The sequence below is a fragment of the Chelonoidis abingdonii genome, chromosome 7 (genome assembly GCF_003597395.2).
Source record: "Chelonoidis abingdonii isolate Lonesome George chromosome 7, CheloAbing_2.0, whole genome shotgun sequence".
Lineage (NCBI taxonomy): Eukaryota > Metazoa > Chordata > Testudines > Testudinidae > Chelonoidis > Chelonoidis abingdonii.
Genome location: NC_133775.1, coordinates 75,989,147 through 76,006,600, shown reverse-complemented (window position 1 = coordinate 76,006,600; position 17,454 = coordinate 75,989,147). Strand labels below are relative to the sequence as shown.

The 17,454-nt window shown below is 45.9% G+C and overlaps 1 protein-coding gene, 1 long non-coding RNA gene and 1 other non-coding gene across 9 annotated transcripts in view; all 3 read left to right on the top strand.

The window, feature by feature from the left end:
* LOC116824420 (uncharacterized) overlaps positions 1 to 748 on the top strand; it is a 203,540-nt gene extending 202,792 nt beyond the window's left edge. For all 3 annotated transcript variants that reach the window (XR_012656293.1, XR_012656292.1, XR_004373620.2), the window contains exon 4: positions 426 to 748. This is a non-coding gene — a long non-coding RNA (uncharacterized LOC116824420). The remainder of the gene's footprint in view (positions 1 to 425) is intronic.
* On the top strand, positions 7 to 205 carry LOC116824423 (small nucleolar RNA SNORA74). Its single transcript, XR_004373622.1, has one exon. It is a non-coding gene; the product is annotated as a small nucleolar RNA SNORA74 (small nucleolar RNA).
* Positions 749 to 11,858: 11,110 nt separating the features above from the next.
* The window catches only part of MATR3 (matrin 3), a 45,996-nt gene continuing 40,400 nt past the window's right edge, over positions 11,859 to 17,454 (top strand). Inside the window, exon 1 of one of the 5 annotated variants that reach the window (XM_032779687.2) lies at positions 11,859 to 11,972. Coding sequence is in view for 1 of the 5 variants with exons in the window: in XM_032779689.2 (XP_032635580.1) it covers positions 13,213 to 13,221 (9 nt within the window). In the remaining 4 variants the exon portion in view is untranslated. Of the gene's footprint in view, positions 11,973 to 12,071; positions 12,396 to 13,197; positions 13,222 to 17,454 lie in introns of those variants that run through there. The other 4 variants (XM_032779686.2, XM_032779690.2, XM_075068057.1 and 1 more) reach the window with 4 other exon arrangements.

Here is a 17,454-nt window from a genome sequence, read left to right as displayed (position 1 = left end):
ATTTAATCCAGCAGTTGTCAGCTGCTCAGTGCAGTTCTGTGCCTGTGCTAGTGTTACACTGCTGGGAGAGAAATGTGCCATCAGAGTTACCTGGTACTGCTGGTACTGTTCTAGTGCCCATCAGTGCCAGGTTTTGATAGCACCTTGCATCCTTGAGAGTGGAATAATTCTCTGTAGAGTTAGTCCTAGACTGGATGCGAACAGAATCATTTCTGTGCTGCACTGTAATATAAAATGGGCTGCAAATGCTTTTTTTGATTCCCCGATCCACCCTTCTGAAAACGAGGCGCAGGGTGATTAATTGGCCAATCATGGGATTTTTTTATACAAAAATGCAGACAATCCCCATCTCAGTTATTTTTTTCCTGTGAAATATGGATCTTTAGGGCTCCACTGGCTGATTTCATTTTTTTTTTTTCTTCTAGTTACAGATAAAAGCTTCTCAGTTGGACTGATCATTGCAGGAGTGAGGCTAGTGGGGGCAGCAGTAGTTGCCTGAAGAGAAGAGAGGAACTGTTGCTATTGCTTTAAAGAGTGACTGCCAAGATATTTAGAGAGGTGGGAATGAGCATGTGAGTAGTCCCATGCCTTGAATGGGACTGTTCCTGTGCAGAAGCGTTTGCAGGGTTGGAGTCTAGTAAGATAAAACATGAAAGGTGGGGAGAAGGATGACATGGATTGTTGGTTTGCTCTCACCCTTTTTGTTAAAATTGTACTTAAAAATAAATTCTAGGCTTATTTTGTTCCAGTTTGTTTGTTTAACCCTGCCTCCTCATCTTGTTGAAATTAGTCCTTTAATCTTGGAAATTCATATTTTGGCTGCACCATAGCCCATTGACCACTTCTGCCTGCCTGGGATTAGTAATCAGCAGTTCCTTGTGGGCGGGAAGGGGATATTGTGAGGTGGTTGTGCCCCATGAGTGTGTGAAATTCAGTTCCAACTCCTCCTGGGTGACAGGGACTCCTTAAAATCTGCCCCTGGGATGAGGAAGTGCCACGACCTTCTGTTTCATAGGAGTGAAGGCGCATGCTGGGTGCCTGGTAACCCATTCTCTACTGCCTTCCTATTGCCTCTGTTTCTGGTGTGGGCAGGGGAGAGATTCTAGAATCCAGTCTCTCTTCCCCCTGCCATGGAGCTCCTACTCCTTGTAGGAGATGGGCTTTTCAGTGTGTGTCCTGGAAGGAAGTAGTCCTTGGAACGCTTTTTCTGCTCTGACAGTTGTAACTTTGTAGCCTTGGGCAAGTCACTTAACCTCCCAGTACATCAGTTTCTTCATCTTAATCTCCGAGGCAGGTAAATAAATTATATATATATATATATATACACACATATATATATATACACATACATACATATATATATATGTATGTATAGCTATATATATATATATTTATATATATATATATAAAAAAAATAAAAAGGGATCATTAAATCATCTATGACCTCATGTGGTTTGTGAGTTTAAATTAATTAATGCTAATAAAGCATTTTATAAGTGCACTGGAAGGTACTATAGACACCACAAACAGGGAAGAGAGTTCCTGCCTCAGAGCGTGTCCTTTCTAAATGTTTCCCCCCTTGTATGGGGTTCCTCCTTCCCAAGTTAGGGAAACAGACTATATGGAAAGTATGGTCAAGTGCATAAAATAAACTGAAACAAACAGAAAAGCATTCTGTTTTGAGCTAGAACAGGGGGTCCCAAACTGGTACACGTATCCCTGGGGGTATGAGACACATCTTTAGGGAGTACACAAAGGGAAATTGTGTAATGGTGGATTTTATTTATTATTTTATTTATTGCATTTTCATAATAAACTACTCAGATGAAGCTATAAAGTTGGTGGGAATTTGCTATATAAAATCTGGTAGTTAATTAACTTTAGTCTGTACCACTGAGAACACAGATGCACAGAGCCTTCACCTCGAGTCACCCTACAGTGCATGTTCAGTTACCCATCAATTGTCCATTGTAACTGAGCTCAGCACTTAAGTTTTTTTTTTTGGTTGTATACGTCTCACTATATCTGTATGTAGCAGTGAAATATGGACAGATGGCTAAAGACAGGTAGTGTTAAGAATACACAGCATATCAGTGATGAGAACGGTAGGGATACACAATCAGCTGATAGATGTGGACGGGAGTAGGCAATAAGGAAAGTTTGGGAACTTGAGCTAGAACAATATTTATAACAGTAATCGTTTTTTTTAATCCCCTGAGTGACTTAAGTAGGCAGTTTTCCCTTACATTAGCTTTAACATGAGCACAAGTTTGTACATTGTGTGAGAGCTTGTTTATGGGATTGATGGTTGCTCTGCCATGCTTTAGAAGCCACTAGAGTTTTGATGTAAAGGCTGAAGCTTCTATTGATCTGTTTTTCTTTTTTTCAAAAGAACAAAACTAGAACTTTCCATGCAAAAATACCTGCCATATATGAACGTTAACTGGTCAAATACTGATTTGGGCAGTAGCAGGGGTGGCACATGCACTCGTTCATACCTCATATGTATGAAGTGTTAGTCTTGATTTACCCACTCTCTTCCTAAATTCTACACTACATCATTTCTCCCCCACTTTAGATACATATGCAGCACTATGTGTTACCTTCTGTATACAAATTAAACAGTTGACAAGGGGCACTTAGATGAAAAGCATTCACTGCAAAAAAAACCATTGTGAAAATGTGCTGGTAGTGACAGGAGTTTAGAAATGAATTAAAATATTTAATGCTTTTCAGGATTATAGCACTAAATGGTGTTCCACTTGATTAAAAATCCCCAGTCAAATACTTTACACCTGGAAACGCACTTGTCAACTTTTTCTTATCCAGTTGGAAATTGACCTTTGAATCAATACTCTATATACACAGAAATTTTCACTGCCCAAAGTAGTTAATATTGGAAAGATTGTGACCACTTACTCAGTTGCTAACTTCTGAAATAGATTGAGTTTGACAGATCCTATGAAAAATACAGAATAGTTATACTGTTCCCTAAAAGACACACTTGCACAAGAAAGCATGTGGTATATGGAGAATTTATACACCTCAGTAGGTGTCTGAGAAACTGCTGTGATACAATTTTAAACTATTCCTATCCTGTCAGAGCTGAACACAGCTCACATGACCAACCCTGTGGTTGCTCCACCTCAGACATGCAGCACGAAAAAGCTGGGGAGGGCAATTACCTGAAGTGAAGGGCAGAACCCTGGAAGCTCTTGTTCATAGTGAGTGATGATTTCAGCCTGTCTGTTCCTTTAGGGGTCAAGGTGGGTGAAGCTCTCCCTAGTCTACTTGCTTCCCATAATTGACCCAGGTCTCAGATGGGCTAGTGAAGATCCTCTTCCAGGCCCAGAAGATCTCAACATTCTTAGCTCCTGCCTCCCTTTTCACAAGGCTGAGGAGAGGGAGGATTATGCACCATCCTCTGGGCATAATCCACCAGATTTAGTCTTCAATATACGTGGAAATGGATCAGATGGTAGGGTAAAATCTCCTTTGTGTTCCTGCTGACCATGGCTTTGGAACAACTGGGGAGAGAGAGCCTCTAGAGAAACCACTGAGGTTTGATGCTGATCTTGGTGCTGGCTGGGACAAGACATTAGGCTGTATAGATTGCTGTGCAGTGCAGATGTGATCAATAAAGCTCAGTCAGACTTACATCAGTGCCCAGATGTAAGAACCACACCATAAATTGGGAGACAACAGGCAGTCTAATGTGAAGAAAATATCCAAACTGGAATAAAGCCAGGACAGTGGGGTTGATATCCTTTGCTTTTGTGCTTGGAAAAGTGTCATGGGATATCATTCGATAAGTTTTCTGTTGATGCTTTACAAACTAAAAGACATTTTCCATCACAGAGATATTACAATCTAAATTTGACTTTTAATGGGGAAAAGTGCTCAGGTTGTCTTACATCTCATCTGAAAAGCTTTGTAGTATCCTTGCTACTCTACAGTATTGTAACACATAATGGAGTTAGTTAACTGGATTAAATATATTCCAAGGTTAGATTTGTGTGTCTTTGTTCTAAGGATTTAATGCTGGAACTTTATAAATTCTGCATTTCCTATAATTATTCTCTCAGTCCTTTAACAACATCAGCATAGGTTTTGTGTTATTTCTCCTCCTTTTCAAATTGTTCCAGGCAATGAAATTATCTTGTTTGCTGTGGCCTCAAATTGATTAAAAAAATAGCTTTTTCCTGCTGGTGACTTCAAACAGGAGCCGGTTTTCCCCCGAAAAGCTCATAATTCAGATATACACCTCTACCCAGATATAACACAGTCTTCGGGAGACCAAAAATCTCACTTATATCAAACTTGCTTTGGCCCCCCCTGTTCCTTGTGCCCTGACCGCCCCCTCCAGAGACCCCTGTCCGTAATCACCACCAAGACCCCAATCCCCCTGTCCCTGTCTGCTTTGACCCCTATCCACCCCCATACCGCCCCCTGACGCACTCACCAGCACCGGCGGGAAGCAGAGCAGCCTGGCTCCAGCCAGCCCCTCTCCGCCACTTCCCAGCCATGGTGCTCCACTTCCTGTTGCTGATGAGTGCAGGGAGGTTGGGAAAAGGATGCCCCCCCGCAGTTACCTGCGGTGGGAAGCAGAGTGGCGTGGCCAAGCTGGGGAAAGGTTCTGCACTCACCTGCCCGGCAGGAAGTGGAGCGCCACGGCTGGGAGCTGGCAGAGTGGAGCTGGCTGGGGCTAGGCTGCTTTGTGACACGGTTGGGGCCGGGGCGAGAGAAGCAGAGCGGGCTGCTTCCAGTCCCCTGCTAATCCCCTGGGCCACTCTGGACTGTGGGGCCCCCAAAAGTACCCTCCCACAGCTCTTGCTCCCCAGACCCTGGGGGGGAGCCCCTGAGACCCTCTGCCCCTTATCGAACCCCCCCCGGCCTGGCCTGGCGCCCTTAACATGCTGCTCAGAGCAGCGTGTTAGACGTTTACCGCCTTGTATGCGAACCCGCCTTATATCAGGTCGCGTTATATTGGGGTAGAGGTGTAATTGGACTATTCCATATTGAAGAGTAAATTTATCCCTCCCCTTTGCAAAGCAACCAAAGCAAATCAGTCTCATAAACTTTGCAGACATTGATTCTCCAGCCAGAAAATTTAATTGGAGCAAAAAGTATTGATTATGAAATCATTTCCACAACCTGAAAGTGACAGTGCAATACCATTCTGTCTTCATGTGACTGCAAGGTGACATCACAACTTTAGACAAAAGTGGAAAGGATTACATACAAAAGTCTGTGTTATATTTTTGCCAGGATCTTCTAATCTACACCAAAGGTTCGTAACAAACCTAGTATGCAAGGAGTGCCTGTTGCCTCAAACATTCTGGGGACAGTAACATCTTTTTTTTCCATTGGATAAAGCAGTCAGTTTAGATTCAGGGTGAAAGTGTATGATTGCACTGACAACAGTTGAAAGAAGCCTGAGCTAAGGAGCTATACAAACTCTGTTATATCCTTGGGGGCAGCCGGTTTAGGAAGAAATTACTTGAGGCCAGACAAAAGACAGCTAACAAAACTACCATTTATTTACAGACACAGAACTCGCCTAACCGGCCGAAGCAGGCTGGGCTATCCCCTAATAATCTAACTCAGTTGCTATAGGAACAAAAATCATGACACCCAAATACACAACATATTCCTCCCCCCCCTAATAAGAACATCCCCTAAATAAAACACACACTAGATTAGAGAAGGAGGGTAGACTGCCTCCATTCCTGGCTAAACCCTGGGGATTATTTTGTCCCATAACCGTGGGTTCACCCTACCTAAAGATCCAGCCGATGAGGAGGCCTTCTGTCTCTATGTGGATTATGGCGAACTTCTAGTGTTGTTGCCCGAAGTAGCATAGCTCAGGGTCCGCAGCACGAACAGGTGAGAGTGTATCAGCCTGCGGGCAAGGGATATCTCAGCCACCAGGCAGTAATGGAGGACATCAGGAACAGTGATTTGTGATTCGGTGTCTCACAGAAGAGGTGAAGTCAGACCACTCACTGCAGATGTGTCCTGAGGACTGGCTGACCTGGCAACAGCTGATCTACACGTCGCCGCCAGGTAAGATTCTCTGCAGTCCAGACTGTGTAAGAAACAAGTCCTGTTTGATGATGATCGTGGCAGCACCCATTTAGCTCTGGAAGTATCAATTCCGAGCCAAAACTGGCTGTCCTGGCTAAAGTTCTGTCGTTTGCTCTGGGTGCCCGTTGATGACTTGATATTGCAGCTGTTGCACAATTTGTCAGGTTCAAGTTCAGCAGATCAAGCAAGTGCGTTCGTCGTCCCATCATTAGAAAGCGTGGATGCTTGGTCGTAGAAGTGAGATGTGTTTCTGTAGGAAAGTAAGAAGTATCCAGACGCTTTTGAATGGAGTGTTTGTCCCTTGCTGATTTCAAAGCGTATTTCATTGTCTGCACATATCTTTCAGCTAATCCATTGGGGATGATGATTGGTGCTATGTGATGTGTGTATCCATTTGCCTTCATAAATTCTGAACTCCTGAGAGACGAACTGCGTCCATTGTCGTCACAAGTTCTGGCGACTGAAACAACTAAGAGTCCTGTAGTTTTGGATAGTACTCTCTGCAGTAGTGGACTGCATTATAGAGCTTCTGGCCATTTAGAATGGGATCTGCTGCCACCAAGAACATGCTTCCTTCAAGGGGCAGCAAAGTCAATGTGAATACATTGCCATGGTTTTCAGGCCAGTCCCATGGGTGTAGGGTGCCACTGGGTACTTCCTCACACCCTGACACAGACATACAGCTTTGCCTTCTCTTCAATAGCACTCGTCATCCAGGCACACAAAAGACTCATGCATTCCTTCATGCACACTATTCCACAGTGACCGGAATGTAGCTGTTCTAACATCTGTGAGTGGTGGTGGAATAATGACACATCTCCCGTGATGAGGTGCTGGGGCTCAACCCTCCCTGTGGAGGAGGGGAGCCACACCCCCGTCCGTCTCTGCGGGTCCGGCCCTTGGACCGCGGCCACCGTCCGGACGTTCGTCCTATGGAGGGACTGAGACATAGGTAAGTCATGGGCGCCTTTGATGCAGGCGGCACCACAAACATTACAATTCATTAGGCTCCGGCTCCCGCCTTGGGCAGGGCAATACCAAGTTAGAGGGCAACCTTGTGGCGGGCACCGAACACCGTACAAAAGTCTAGCTTGTGACAGCGGGAGCGTGAAAGTCTATAGGGGCCAGCCCTTGGTCGGGCGGGCACCAAACACAGTACAATAAACTCTGCCCTTTCGGCAGGGCAGAGCAGAGCAATCACCTGGCCTCGTTAGGCGACGAGGATTCTGCACCCAGCTACGGATGCAGGGAACGCAGCCCACCCACTCCTCTGCGTCCAGCCGGGCCCTATTAGCGGCTGTTGCGCTAGTGGCAGTCAGTGGGGTCCGGACGAACACACTGACAGAGTGAGTCGGGGATCTGAACCGAAACACACTGACAGAGATCAGTGGGATCCTGACTGAGCACATGCCATAGGCTCGGGCCCTCTGCCGCCTGATTAGCGCTGCCCCAGGCTACTTCCAATTTCTCCCCTTGTCTACCTGTCCGCAGGTCGCCCAGACCATGGCTCCTCCCATCGACGACTGGTTGGCAGATCCGGAGTACCTACAGAGGCGGGCCAGGTCTGGTCCGACGGCCCTCGGGCCGTAGCCAAGACGGTAGCTCTGCAGCCTGGTAGCAGCTGCGAGGTCTCTGGAGCCCTCTCACGTACCCGCGGTAGCTTGGCAGCCTCCTCCGTGAGCCGGGTAGCTCCTGGTACCGCCTCGGGCTAGCAGCCCTCCCAGTGACAAGAGCCAGCAGCACGTCTGCTCCCGGCGTGGCTGGGGCCTGATCAGGCTGGCCCGGCTTTATCCTTCTGCGTCCGCTGACCTTTGAGGGACGGACTCACCAGCGTTCCGCCCTGGGGGATGATTGACGGGACTCAACCCTCCCTGTGAGGAGGGAGCCACACGCTCGCTAACTCCCCACAAACAAACAACCAATTGGCCGATAACTCTCCTCCTGGACATGTAGGTACAAGGTCAGGTGAGACGCGAGAGGTTGTCAGACTTTCCATGCATCCAGGTCCATAACTTGACAAATACTAGGTCAATGCGAGTGCCTTCTTTATCTAGTAGAGTGATGGGTGTATTCTCTACGTTCAAAGTAGAAGATTCCTTTTGGGCCACTATCTTGATGTTTGACCGCATAAGCACCTTTGAAGGCCATCTGCATCGACTGTGCAGAGTGATCGTATCTGATTTCACATGTGTGTGAAGAACAATGCCAACGTTGCTACGCACTAGATGGAATGCCTGTGTAGGGTCCAAAATTGATGTCAGAGGCATGCTCTGTGGAAGAGTAAATCTTCGCCAAACAGTAATGTACTCCGAATTCCAAAACCAATTCCTAATGCCTCAGTCGATTTGGCGTAGTTTAGTTTTTGCTTGCTTAGCGCTGAAGCAAAAGCAATAAGTCTTTCTTCTCTGAAGGCATACACTGTGTGACATGACTGCTCCACCCATAAGGAGGCATCGCAGGCCAATTGTAGGGTAAGGATTGATCAAAGTGTGTTAGAACTTCGAATTTAGCATGCTCGTTAGCTTTAAATGCATATCACAGGTTCAGTCACTCCAGCCTTGTTCTGCCCCAGAGCTCATGAGTGTTTTTAGCAGTGTGCTAACTGTGAGATGAACTTCCATAATAGCTTCGTAGTCCCAGAAATGACGCAGCTAGCTTACATTTCGAGTGGGACCTCCACAATAGCTTTAATCTTTTACAGGGCCTATGAAGACCTGCAGAATCAATGATGGTCCCAGTATTCACAGAGGCTCGAAGAATCACACTTGTCTTTGTGAACTCGTAGCCATACTCTTCCATCTTTGTAGGGTACTTCTAAATCTTAAGTGATCCTCTTCTTCCTTCCAGTGACCAGGAATATCAGCCAGATCACACTGAACTCCTGAACGCCACACAAGATCTGGTCCCATAGCCTCTGGAACAGGCGGAGCAGACGTTATTCTGAAGGTAGAGCGACAGTATCGATAAAGCCCTTTCGTCACAAATAGTCAACAGCTCTTGGACTTTTCATCGATGTCCATCTGTTAAATATGCTTGACTCAGATCAATCTTACGACTTTTGTCCCCCAGGCCTGCGAAGAGGTCATCGATGCGGGAAGCGGTATGCTCTGCACCCACACGTTGACATGACTTAAAATCACCACAAATCCGGAGAGAGCCATCTTTCTTCCACTATTGGAACGATAGATGGCCATAGCTATGGTACATGGTTATTAGGACTCCATTGGACCAGCGCTCCCAGGTCTGCGTCAACTTTGTGATGGCACATGGCACAATCGGCTTTCAGAATTTGGTGGACTGTCAGGTTTAATGTTCATGTCACAGTGATTCCTTCACTACTTCCAAATCATCTCCAAAACAGCAGCTGTTTCCATTAGTATAGCGGGTGACTGTTTTTCTTTAGTCATCGGTGCATTCTGCCAGTTCAGCTGAATCTCCCAAGCCAAGACTACCCATTATTGGGAGTTACCTCTCACACAAACAGTGGCATTTAGCAGCCTGATGAGCTCCACCTTAATTCAAAGTGCCCAACATGGCACATCTTCTCCCATATACGTCTTCAGAACAGTTTTGTTCCTTAAGAGAGATATAGCGTTCTTTACACAAGTCTCGAACCAGCGAGACGGCTGGCCGTGTCCAGTTCATGCATATAGGTTGCCATCACAAGAGGGTTACCCAGTATTCATGTGAGCCACACCAAAGACAAGCATGCAGTGGCACTTCCTCTTGCGATGAGGTGTCACCTGATCATCCTGGTCTTGCTCTACGGGTATCAGCGTCTCTTTTGTCGGCCAGACACAGGCCTCTTTTTCTTGTTTACAGGCACAGCTCAGTGTGTCCCTTTTGCCACAGTGTTGACACACCAGGTCCTTACACCAGCATTTGATGCCTGTGATCTGGCTTACACAGCGGTAACATCTTGACTCTGCACAGTTTTTGGGTAGGTTTGTGACACTTTTTGCACCCTAGGATGCACCATGATATTGTGCCTCCCTTGTAGCCAGCCAGTTCCAGAGACAGCAATATCAACCGCCTTCTGTATGTAAGCTGAGCCTCTGTCAGTAGCGCTTCCGTACAGCTTCACTGTAGAGCAATACACTAACCTGTCACACAGGGCATCATTTAACATCTCTTAAATTCACAGTGTTCTGCTAGCTTTTTTAAAATTGCTACGAATTGTACAACTGTTTCATCTTCTTTTGGCTCTTTTGTGAACGTATCTTTCAGCAATTACCAGTGTTTTGGGGAAAAATGGGACCCAGGATTTCCACCAGTGTCACTGTAAGATTTAGTCTTAGGCTTAACGGTGTATAAGTGCGTATCAGGGAGAGGTCTTACCCTACAACACTAAGAACATTGCACCCTCTTCACTTCTGTAATGTCATTTGTAATAACAAAAAGCTCAAAACGCTCAGCATACACATGCCACTGCACTATATTCTCATCAAAGTCCTGGCTATTCAGAGTAGCCATGATTTTTAGTTTCACTTTCACAGTCAGTGCAAATAAGCAGTTTTTTTGTTTGTTTGTGCTTTACTTTGACTTCTACTTCCCTCTGTTACTGGAGCAGCACCGGAATCCTACCCTCGTCACCACTTGTTATATCCTTGGGGGCAGCCGGTTTAGGAAGAAATCACTTGAGGCCAGACAGCAGACAGCTAACAAAACTACCATTTATTTACAGACACAGAACTCGCCTAACTGGCCGAAGCAGGCTGGGCTATCCCCTAATAATCTAACTCCGTTCCCATAGGAACAAAAACCATGACAACCAAATACACAACAAACTCTAGGTCTTAACTGGCCAAGACAGAAACTCAAAGTGCATTAGTATCACTATACTGACCAAATTCTAGCTTGGGTCACTAAAGTACCTGGACAAATTCAGTTGGAGCCAGTATTCTTTTTCATTTCCTGTCCTGTGCTGTTGCCTAGCATTGTTGAGTGCTGAAGGGCTTCCACTTTCTAGTCTAGTGTCAGTTCTAAGTGCTTGATTCATGGATTAGAATACCTATCTGAGGTAGGCATACAGGAGTGGAAGTCAGCAGGAGAGGATGTGTTCCTGTGTCACTAATTGTGGCCTTACAAGAGCCTGATGGGCATCTGACCGTGTGGTCTGCATATAATCTAACCTAAGGTCAGGAAGCAAGCATCTGGCAAAAGAGTGAGCAGACCTCCGTCATCTCAGGCTTCTGTGCAATTTCACACATCCTCAGTTTTCAAAATCCCAGGGGTGTCACTGGGGTACCACAGAGGCATGCTGCAATATGCTGGGGCGGGGCAGGGCGAAGCGAGACACATCAGAAGGTTACTGAACTCTTCACTGCCCCTTTGTCCACAGTCTGTGTCAATAAACCACCTGGTATGATAGATCACTGCCCCTAATTTCCTGACAAAGGCCTTGTTCCTGTCTGAGTGGGGCAGGGGGCCCGTGAGCGCAGTAGGTTGAGATGTGGGGGTCAGGCTGGGCATAGACCTAAGGAACCCATGGGGGGGTGGGTGCAGGCCTGTGCTGGTGACAGCCCATGGGGTGAGCAGGCCATGGTGAGAGTGAGGTGGACTTGGCACAGGGTCCTGTGAGGGGACCCGGTGGGGGAGGAGGGTGGAAGCCTGGGCACAGGCCCGTGCTGGTGGTAATTGGGGATATGTCAGGGGAGCACGCCGAGGCGCGGGCAGAAGAGCTGGGTACAGGGCCGTAGCTCCCCCCACGCAATTGAATGTATCCTCCGCACTGATCTCGAGAGAGAAAGCGCGTGGCAGAGGCAACAACTAGCTATCGCGAGAGTTCTCCAAGAGAACAAGGGCTGTGGCGTGGCGGTAGTATGCGCGGGAGACTAAGGGATCCCGCGAGATCTCGATGAGGCGGCAACAGGTTGCAGACCCAGGTAGGTAGCCTCGCGACATCTTAGAGGCAGCAACACGGTGGGAATTCGCCAAATCTCGGAGAAGCAACAGAGTGTGTGTGTGTGTGCGCGCGCGCGCGCAGTTATCTCGCGAGAGCGCAGTGAGAAGTGTTTGTTTGTGGGGATATCGCGAGAGGTGGAGGCTCGCGCACGGGCTGCAGCCACCTCCCCCTCGCTGGAGCCGTTGGTGGTGGTGCGACGGCAGACGGAGACGCTCTAGCGGGCCTGAGGTAGGCGCGGGGCAGGGATCCGCTTTCACCGCCATGTTAGGAGCTAGTGTTGGCTGTTTCTCCTCTCCCTGAGCGTGAGGGCAGTGACGGGGGCCTGGACCAGTGGTAACCGGAACGGGTAGGCCGGGCCCTACGGGAGGCGGTGACAAGCTCAGTGGCCCAAGCTTATGGGCGGGTGCGTGTCCCCGGTGGTTTGGGGTCTGATGGTGACAAAAGGGGGGCTTCAGCCGGCCTCTCGGGACAGCAGTGCGCGTGTGAGAGCCAAGCGGAGATTTTGGCTGGGGGAAGTGTACTGCGCCCCCGGTCCGGGCCGCCCAGCAGGCCCCCCCCTGCGCCGCGCTGCGGCCCTGGCTCGTGCGGGCTTGGCTTCCTCCATTGTCGCGCCTTGTGGCGCGCGCGCCCCCTTCCTCCGACTCGGAGTACTGCGCCCTGCCCTTCCCCCTTAGTGAGCCGCGTGGGCCCTATCTTCCCTTTCGCCCATGCCGTGCTACCGCTGCTTCCCTGGGCCGGTCACAGTGCCTCCTGCGCTGTACCGCGCTGCGCGTCCCTGAGCATGGATCATCTCGCGGGGCGTCCCCACCGCATACCGTACTCGACAAGCCTCTGCCTGGCCCCGATCGTATTGCAGCGTGAACTTCCCCTTCGCCCGTCCCCAGGCACAGACCCTGCTGTATTGTGCGAACTCCCTGACTCTGATAACTCCATAAGAGTGAGTGCGGGCCTGGCTTCTGTCCGCTGTGGGGGCTGCCTGCTCTTCCCCCCTTCGCCCCATTATTCTTCACTGTGGTCACGCAGCATCCTGCTGGGCTCCTTCCGCCGCAGTTCAGTGCACTCACGCTTCTCCAGCCTCTTTCACCCAGCCCCGTACCATGTGGTGAACTTGCCTCTAGTTGCTGTAGGTACTTTACCTGTGTTCAGATCCCGGGACCGGTTGGTGACTCAGGAACGCTGGTGTTTAAGCATGTAAACTGTGGTCTCAGGTGGATGTCCACATGCCCCAGGTGAAATTTTTATTCTTCACATATAGACTCCGTAGGGTGAGCAGCTTGCTTCATAAACACACATTCTGAGGCTAAACAGCACATTAATACATATGCCTCCTGTTAATAGCATCTTTGAAGGCTGTTGCTCCTGAGGACTTCCAGAGATGGTGATGTCTATCCTGGCCAAAGGCAGAGAGAAAATATCAACTTTAAAAACATATCTTTCTACTTTGTTTAACTTTCATGGAATTTGAACCATATGTGTGCTGCAAGTACTGCACAGGCATGTTTAAATCTTTGTCTCCTGGGCTAAGAAAAAGAAAACTTTTCAATTACACTTTAAAAATTATAAATGTCCTTTCAGTAGAATACCATTTTCTTGAAATGTAGTAAATTTCAAAAAGTGAGCTGAAACTAACTTAAGTGTTACACACATTCCTCAGTCCCCCCCCCCCCCACACACTTTTTTTGGTTCTGCAGTTGCATTTTCTTTTTTAGATCAAAAGTTGCTACTAGAGAGAGCCAGACAAATAGGCTACTAGGGCCCTGATTTAGCAGGCGTGCATGTTTTAACTTCATGCACAGGGCCTGAGTGACAACATATAAAATGCTGTTAAATGCATAAAATAGAAAAAAAAGAGATTATAAAGCTTTGAGTTATTACTTTTAACTTTAGGTTAAAAATCCTCGGACAGAAATATGACTAAAAAAGTCGAATGTCCTAGTTAAATGTTTATTTGCTTTACAAAGCATACAGTTTGGGCTAGAACTACCTGATAGTGCCCTAAATACAGAAAGTAGTAAAAGCTTATTGTTTAACGGTCTTTAGCTATATTTAAATTTTAAAAAAAAAGTTAGTTTAAAGACGTCTTGTTTCATGAAGTTCAGGGAGAACATAAGGGGTCTTTTTTTTCCATCCAGAATGAGATAAGCAGCTCACATCTAGGAGACTTAGTAGTCTTTGTTTAGTTAAAAGAAAACCCCTTAATTACTGAGGTTTTTTTTAATAGGGTTACCCATCATTGGTGTCTGAGCACCTTACCTTTATTTACAAAAGCATCAAAAGAAAAATATTAATCTGTCTCTAGTGTTTCAACATTTGATACCATGTGAAAATTGCAATGCACATACTTGCCTTCATCTTTTTTTGTTTACTTTTTTTTTTTTACAGTTTATTAAAGTCTGCTCTGGTTGTAGAATAATACTCCGTGTATCTAAACAATGAGGAGTCCAGTGGCACCTTAAAGACTAACAGATTTATTTGGGCAAAACCTTTTGTGGGTAAAAAACCCGCTTCAGATGCATGGACGCATGCATCTGAACAAATGGGTTTTTTACCCATGACGTCCATGCATCTCAAGAAGTGGGTTTTTTACCCACGAAAGCTTATGCCCAAATAAATCTGTTAGTCTTTAAGGTGCCACTGGACTCCTTGTTGTTTTTTGTGGATACAGACTGACAGGGCTACTCCTCTGATAACATGTGTCTAAATGTTGATTCAGTAATTGCAATATAGGTTAATGGGTGTTGAACCTTTTGAACACATCTGTTCAATCATGACTACATATCCACACTTTATATATAAGGTGATAATAGGATATTTCAGAAGGAGAAGGTATGAGCAACAAATTCTGAAACTACAGTATGGTCTCTTTTAAATAGGGACTCTGCTTATAACAGGGTCTTTATTTTGAAAGAGTTCATCTGCAGAGTATTCCATACTTGAAGAGATTACAGTTAGTTGTGATGTGGAAATAACTGGGATGCTACAGGCATTCCAAGACCAAATGTTGCAAGAGTAACCAATAGAGTAAGTACTTACTAAACGGATCCTACCTACAACTTTTTCTATTCCCTAGTTTTACCAGGAATATCTGCATCCTAAAAAACAGGAAGAACTTTCAAATACCCCAGAATGAATTAGGGAATCATGCTGAACTCAATTCTAAAAATTCATTAACTGGAGAAAATCAGAAACTGATACATTTCCTCCCTTGTTGTTTACATACAAATAAAAAGTGCTATTGAGATGATGTAAAGGAGAAAGATGGGGACTGGCCAAGGTCCCATCTGATAGAGCTTTGGTTAGATCTGCCACAGATGTTGGAAGAGACTGCTGCAACCAAACTCATAAGGAATTGATCTGCATGTAGTCTATGTATCTATTCCTATGCTGCTTGCCTCTGATAGTAGACTTCTTGATTAGTCCTCTGATCAGCACATGGCAACAAATAATTCTTAGAAATAAGTATAACTGCTTCATACTATTTCTGTGCTTTCTCAGTTTTCGCACATGTATTATTATGCTGTCATCTTAATTTAAATGGAATTTTGGTTTCAGCAGTAAAACTGTTGAATGACCCATCAAGTTGTCTTCTCTGCAAGTAAAATATGTGCCAGCAAGTTCACAAACAGCGTTTTGATCTCCTCAGGAAAGAAAATATTTTGGTCTAATTGCATACCTACAGATAGTTCTGTAGTTTTTGCATAGTTTCTATATCCTGGTTTGCAAGAGATGTTAGATTGGGATGTCTGTATTATACTGCTTCTTCTATGGGTGACTCCTGTTTCTGATTCAGTGGTTCTCAAACTTTTGTATTGGTGACCCCTTTTGCACAGCAAGCCTCTGAGTGTGACCACCCCTTATAAATTAAAACCTTTTTTTTTTTTTTTTTTACATTTAACATTATAAATGCTGGAGGCAAAGTGGGGTTTGGTGTGGAGGCTGACAGTTCGTGGCCCCCCCCATGTAATTTCACAGCCCCCAGTTTGAAAACCCCTGTATGGTCTAGGTATTGTTTTTAAATAGCACTAATTGTTATTTACTTGTTTAAATCTTCCATCTCACTTTCAAAATTCTTGTTATAAATTCTTTGTAAACAAGTGCATAGAGACCCTAATCAAGGTTAGGACCTCATTGTGGCAAAGTGCTGTATAAGCACATAGTAATAATAGTCTCTGTTACAGTGAGCTTAAAACCTAAGTTCCCCATCCTACAATGGCACATGCACAAGCTGACTCTCACTCCTGAGAAGAATCTCATGTTAGGCTCCCCTTGAGTGCAGAAATTTGCTTGAATGTATCTCATTGCATTCCCCTCTATTCAGCATTGGTGAGGCCTCATCTGGAGTACTGTGTCCAGTTTTGGGCCCCACACTACAAGAAGGTTGTGGAAAAATTGGAAAGAGTCCAGCGCAGGACAGCAAAAATTATTGGGCTGGAGCAGATGATTTATGACAAGAGGCTGAGGGAATTGGGATTATTTAGTCTGCACAAGAGAAGAATGAGGGGGGATTTGATAGGTGCTTTCAACTACCTGAAAGGGCGTTCCAAAGAGGATGGATCTAGACTGTTCTGAGTGGTAGCAGATGACAGAACAAGGAGTAATGGTCTCAAGTTGCAGTGAGGGAGGTTTAGGTTGGATATTAGGAAAACCTTTTTCACTAGGAGGGTGGTGAAGCACTGGAATGGGTTTCCTAGGGAAGCAGTGGAATCTCCTTCCTTAAGGGTTTTTAAGGCCCGGCTTGACAATGCCCTGGCTGGGATGATTTAGTTGGAGATTGGTCCTGCCTTGAGCAGAGGGTTGGACTAGATGACCTCCTGAGGTCCCTTCCAACCCTAATATTCTATTTTTCGTCAAGGACTATCAGATGAGAAACAGCATGAAGGTATTTAAGAAGCCAAGACAGAGTTCCTCCTACACAAATGTTCAGATCTTGAGCAGTCCAGGCAAACAATGCACATTACAACAAAGCTTAAACTTGTTCTTCATAATTTTAAAAACAATACTAGCTGCCTGTTTAATATAAAAAACAGCAAAAAATATCAACCTCCCTTTCCATTTCTTATAAGTAGTGTTGAAGTTTAAATCTCAGTGTGATAGGTATGCTTGCTTTGATCTGCTTAGCTCTTGGCAGTCCAGGGACTCCAAGCTGCTGGCCCCCTGCTGCCTGGGGTTTCTAGGGACAACTCTCTTCTCCCATTAAGGAATTTTTCCCTGAGAACCCCCTGTAACATTTTGGGAACCACTGCCTTAGCTGGAATATTGTTTCTAGTTCAGGGTGCCATGCTTCAGGAACGATGTGAACAAATTGAAGAGATTCCAGAGGAGAGCAACAAAAATGATGAAAGTTTTAGGAAACCTCAATTATGAGGAAAATTTAAAAAAACTCGGTGTGTTTAGTCTTGAGAAAAGACAGTCGGGGGATAGGAGAGTGAACCTGGTAAGTCTTCAAACATATGAAAGACTGT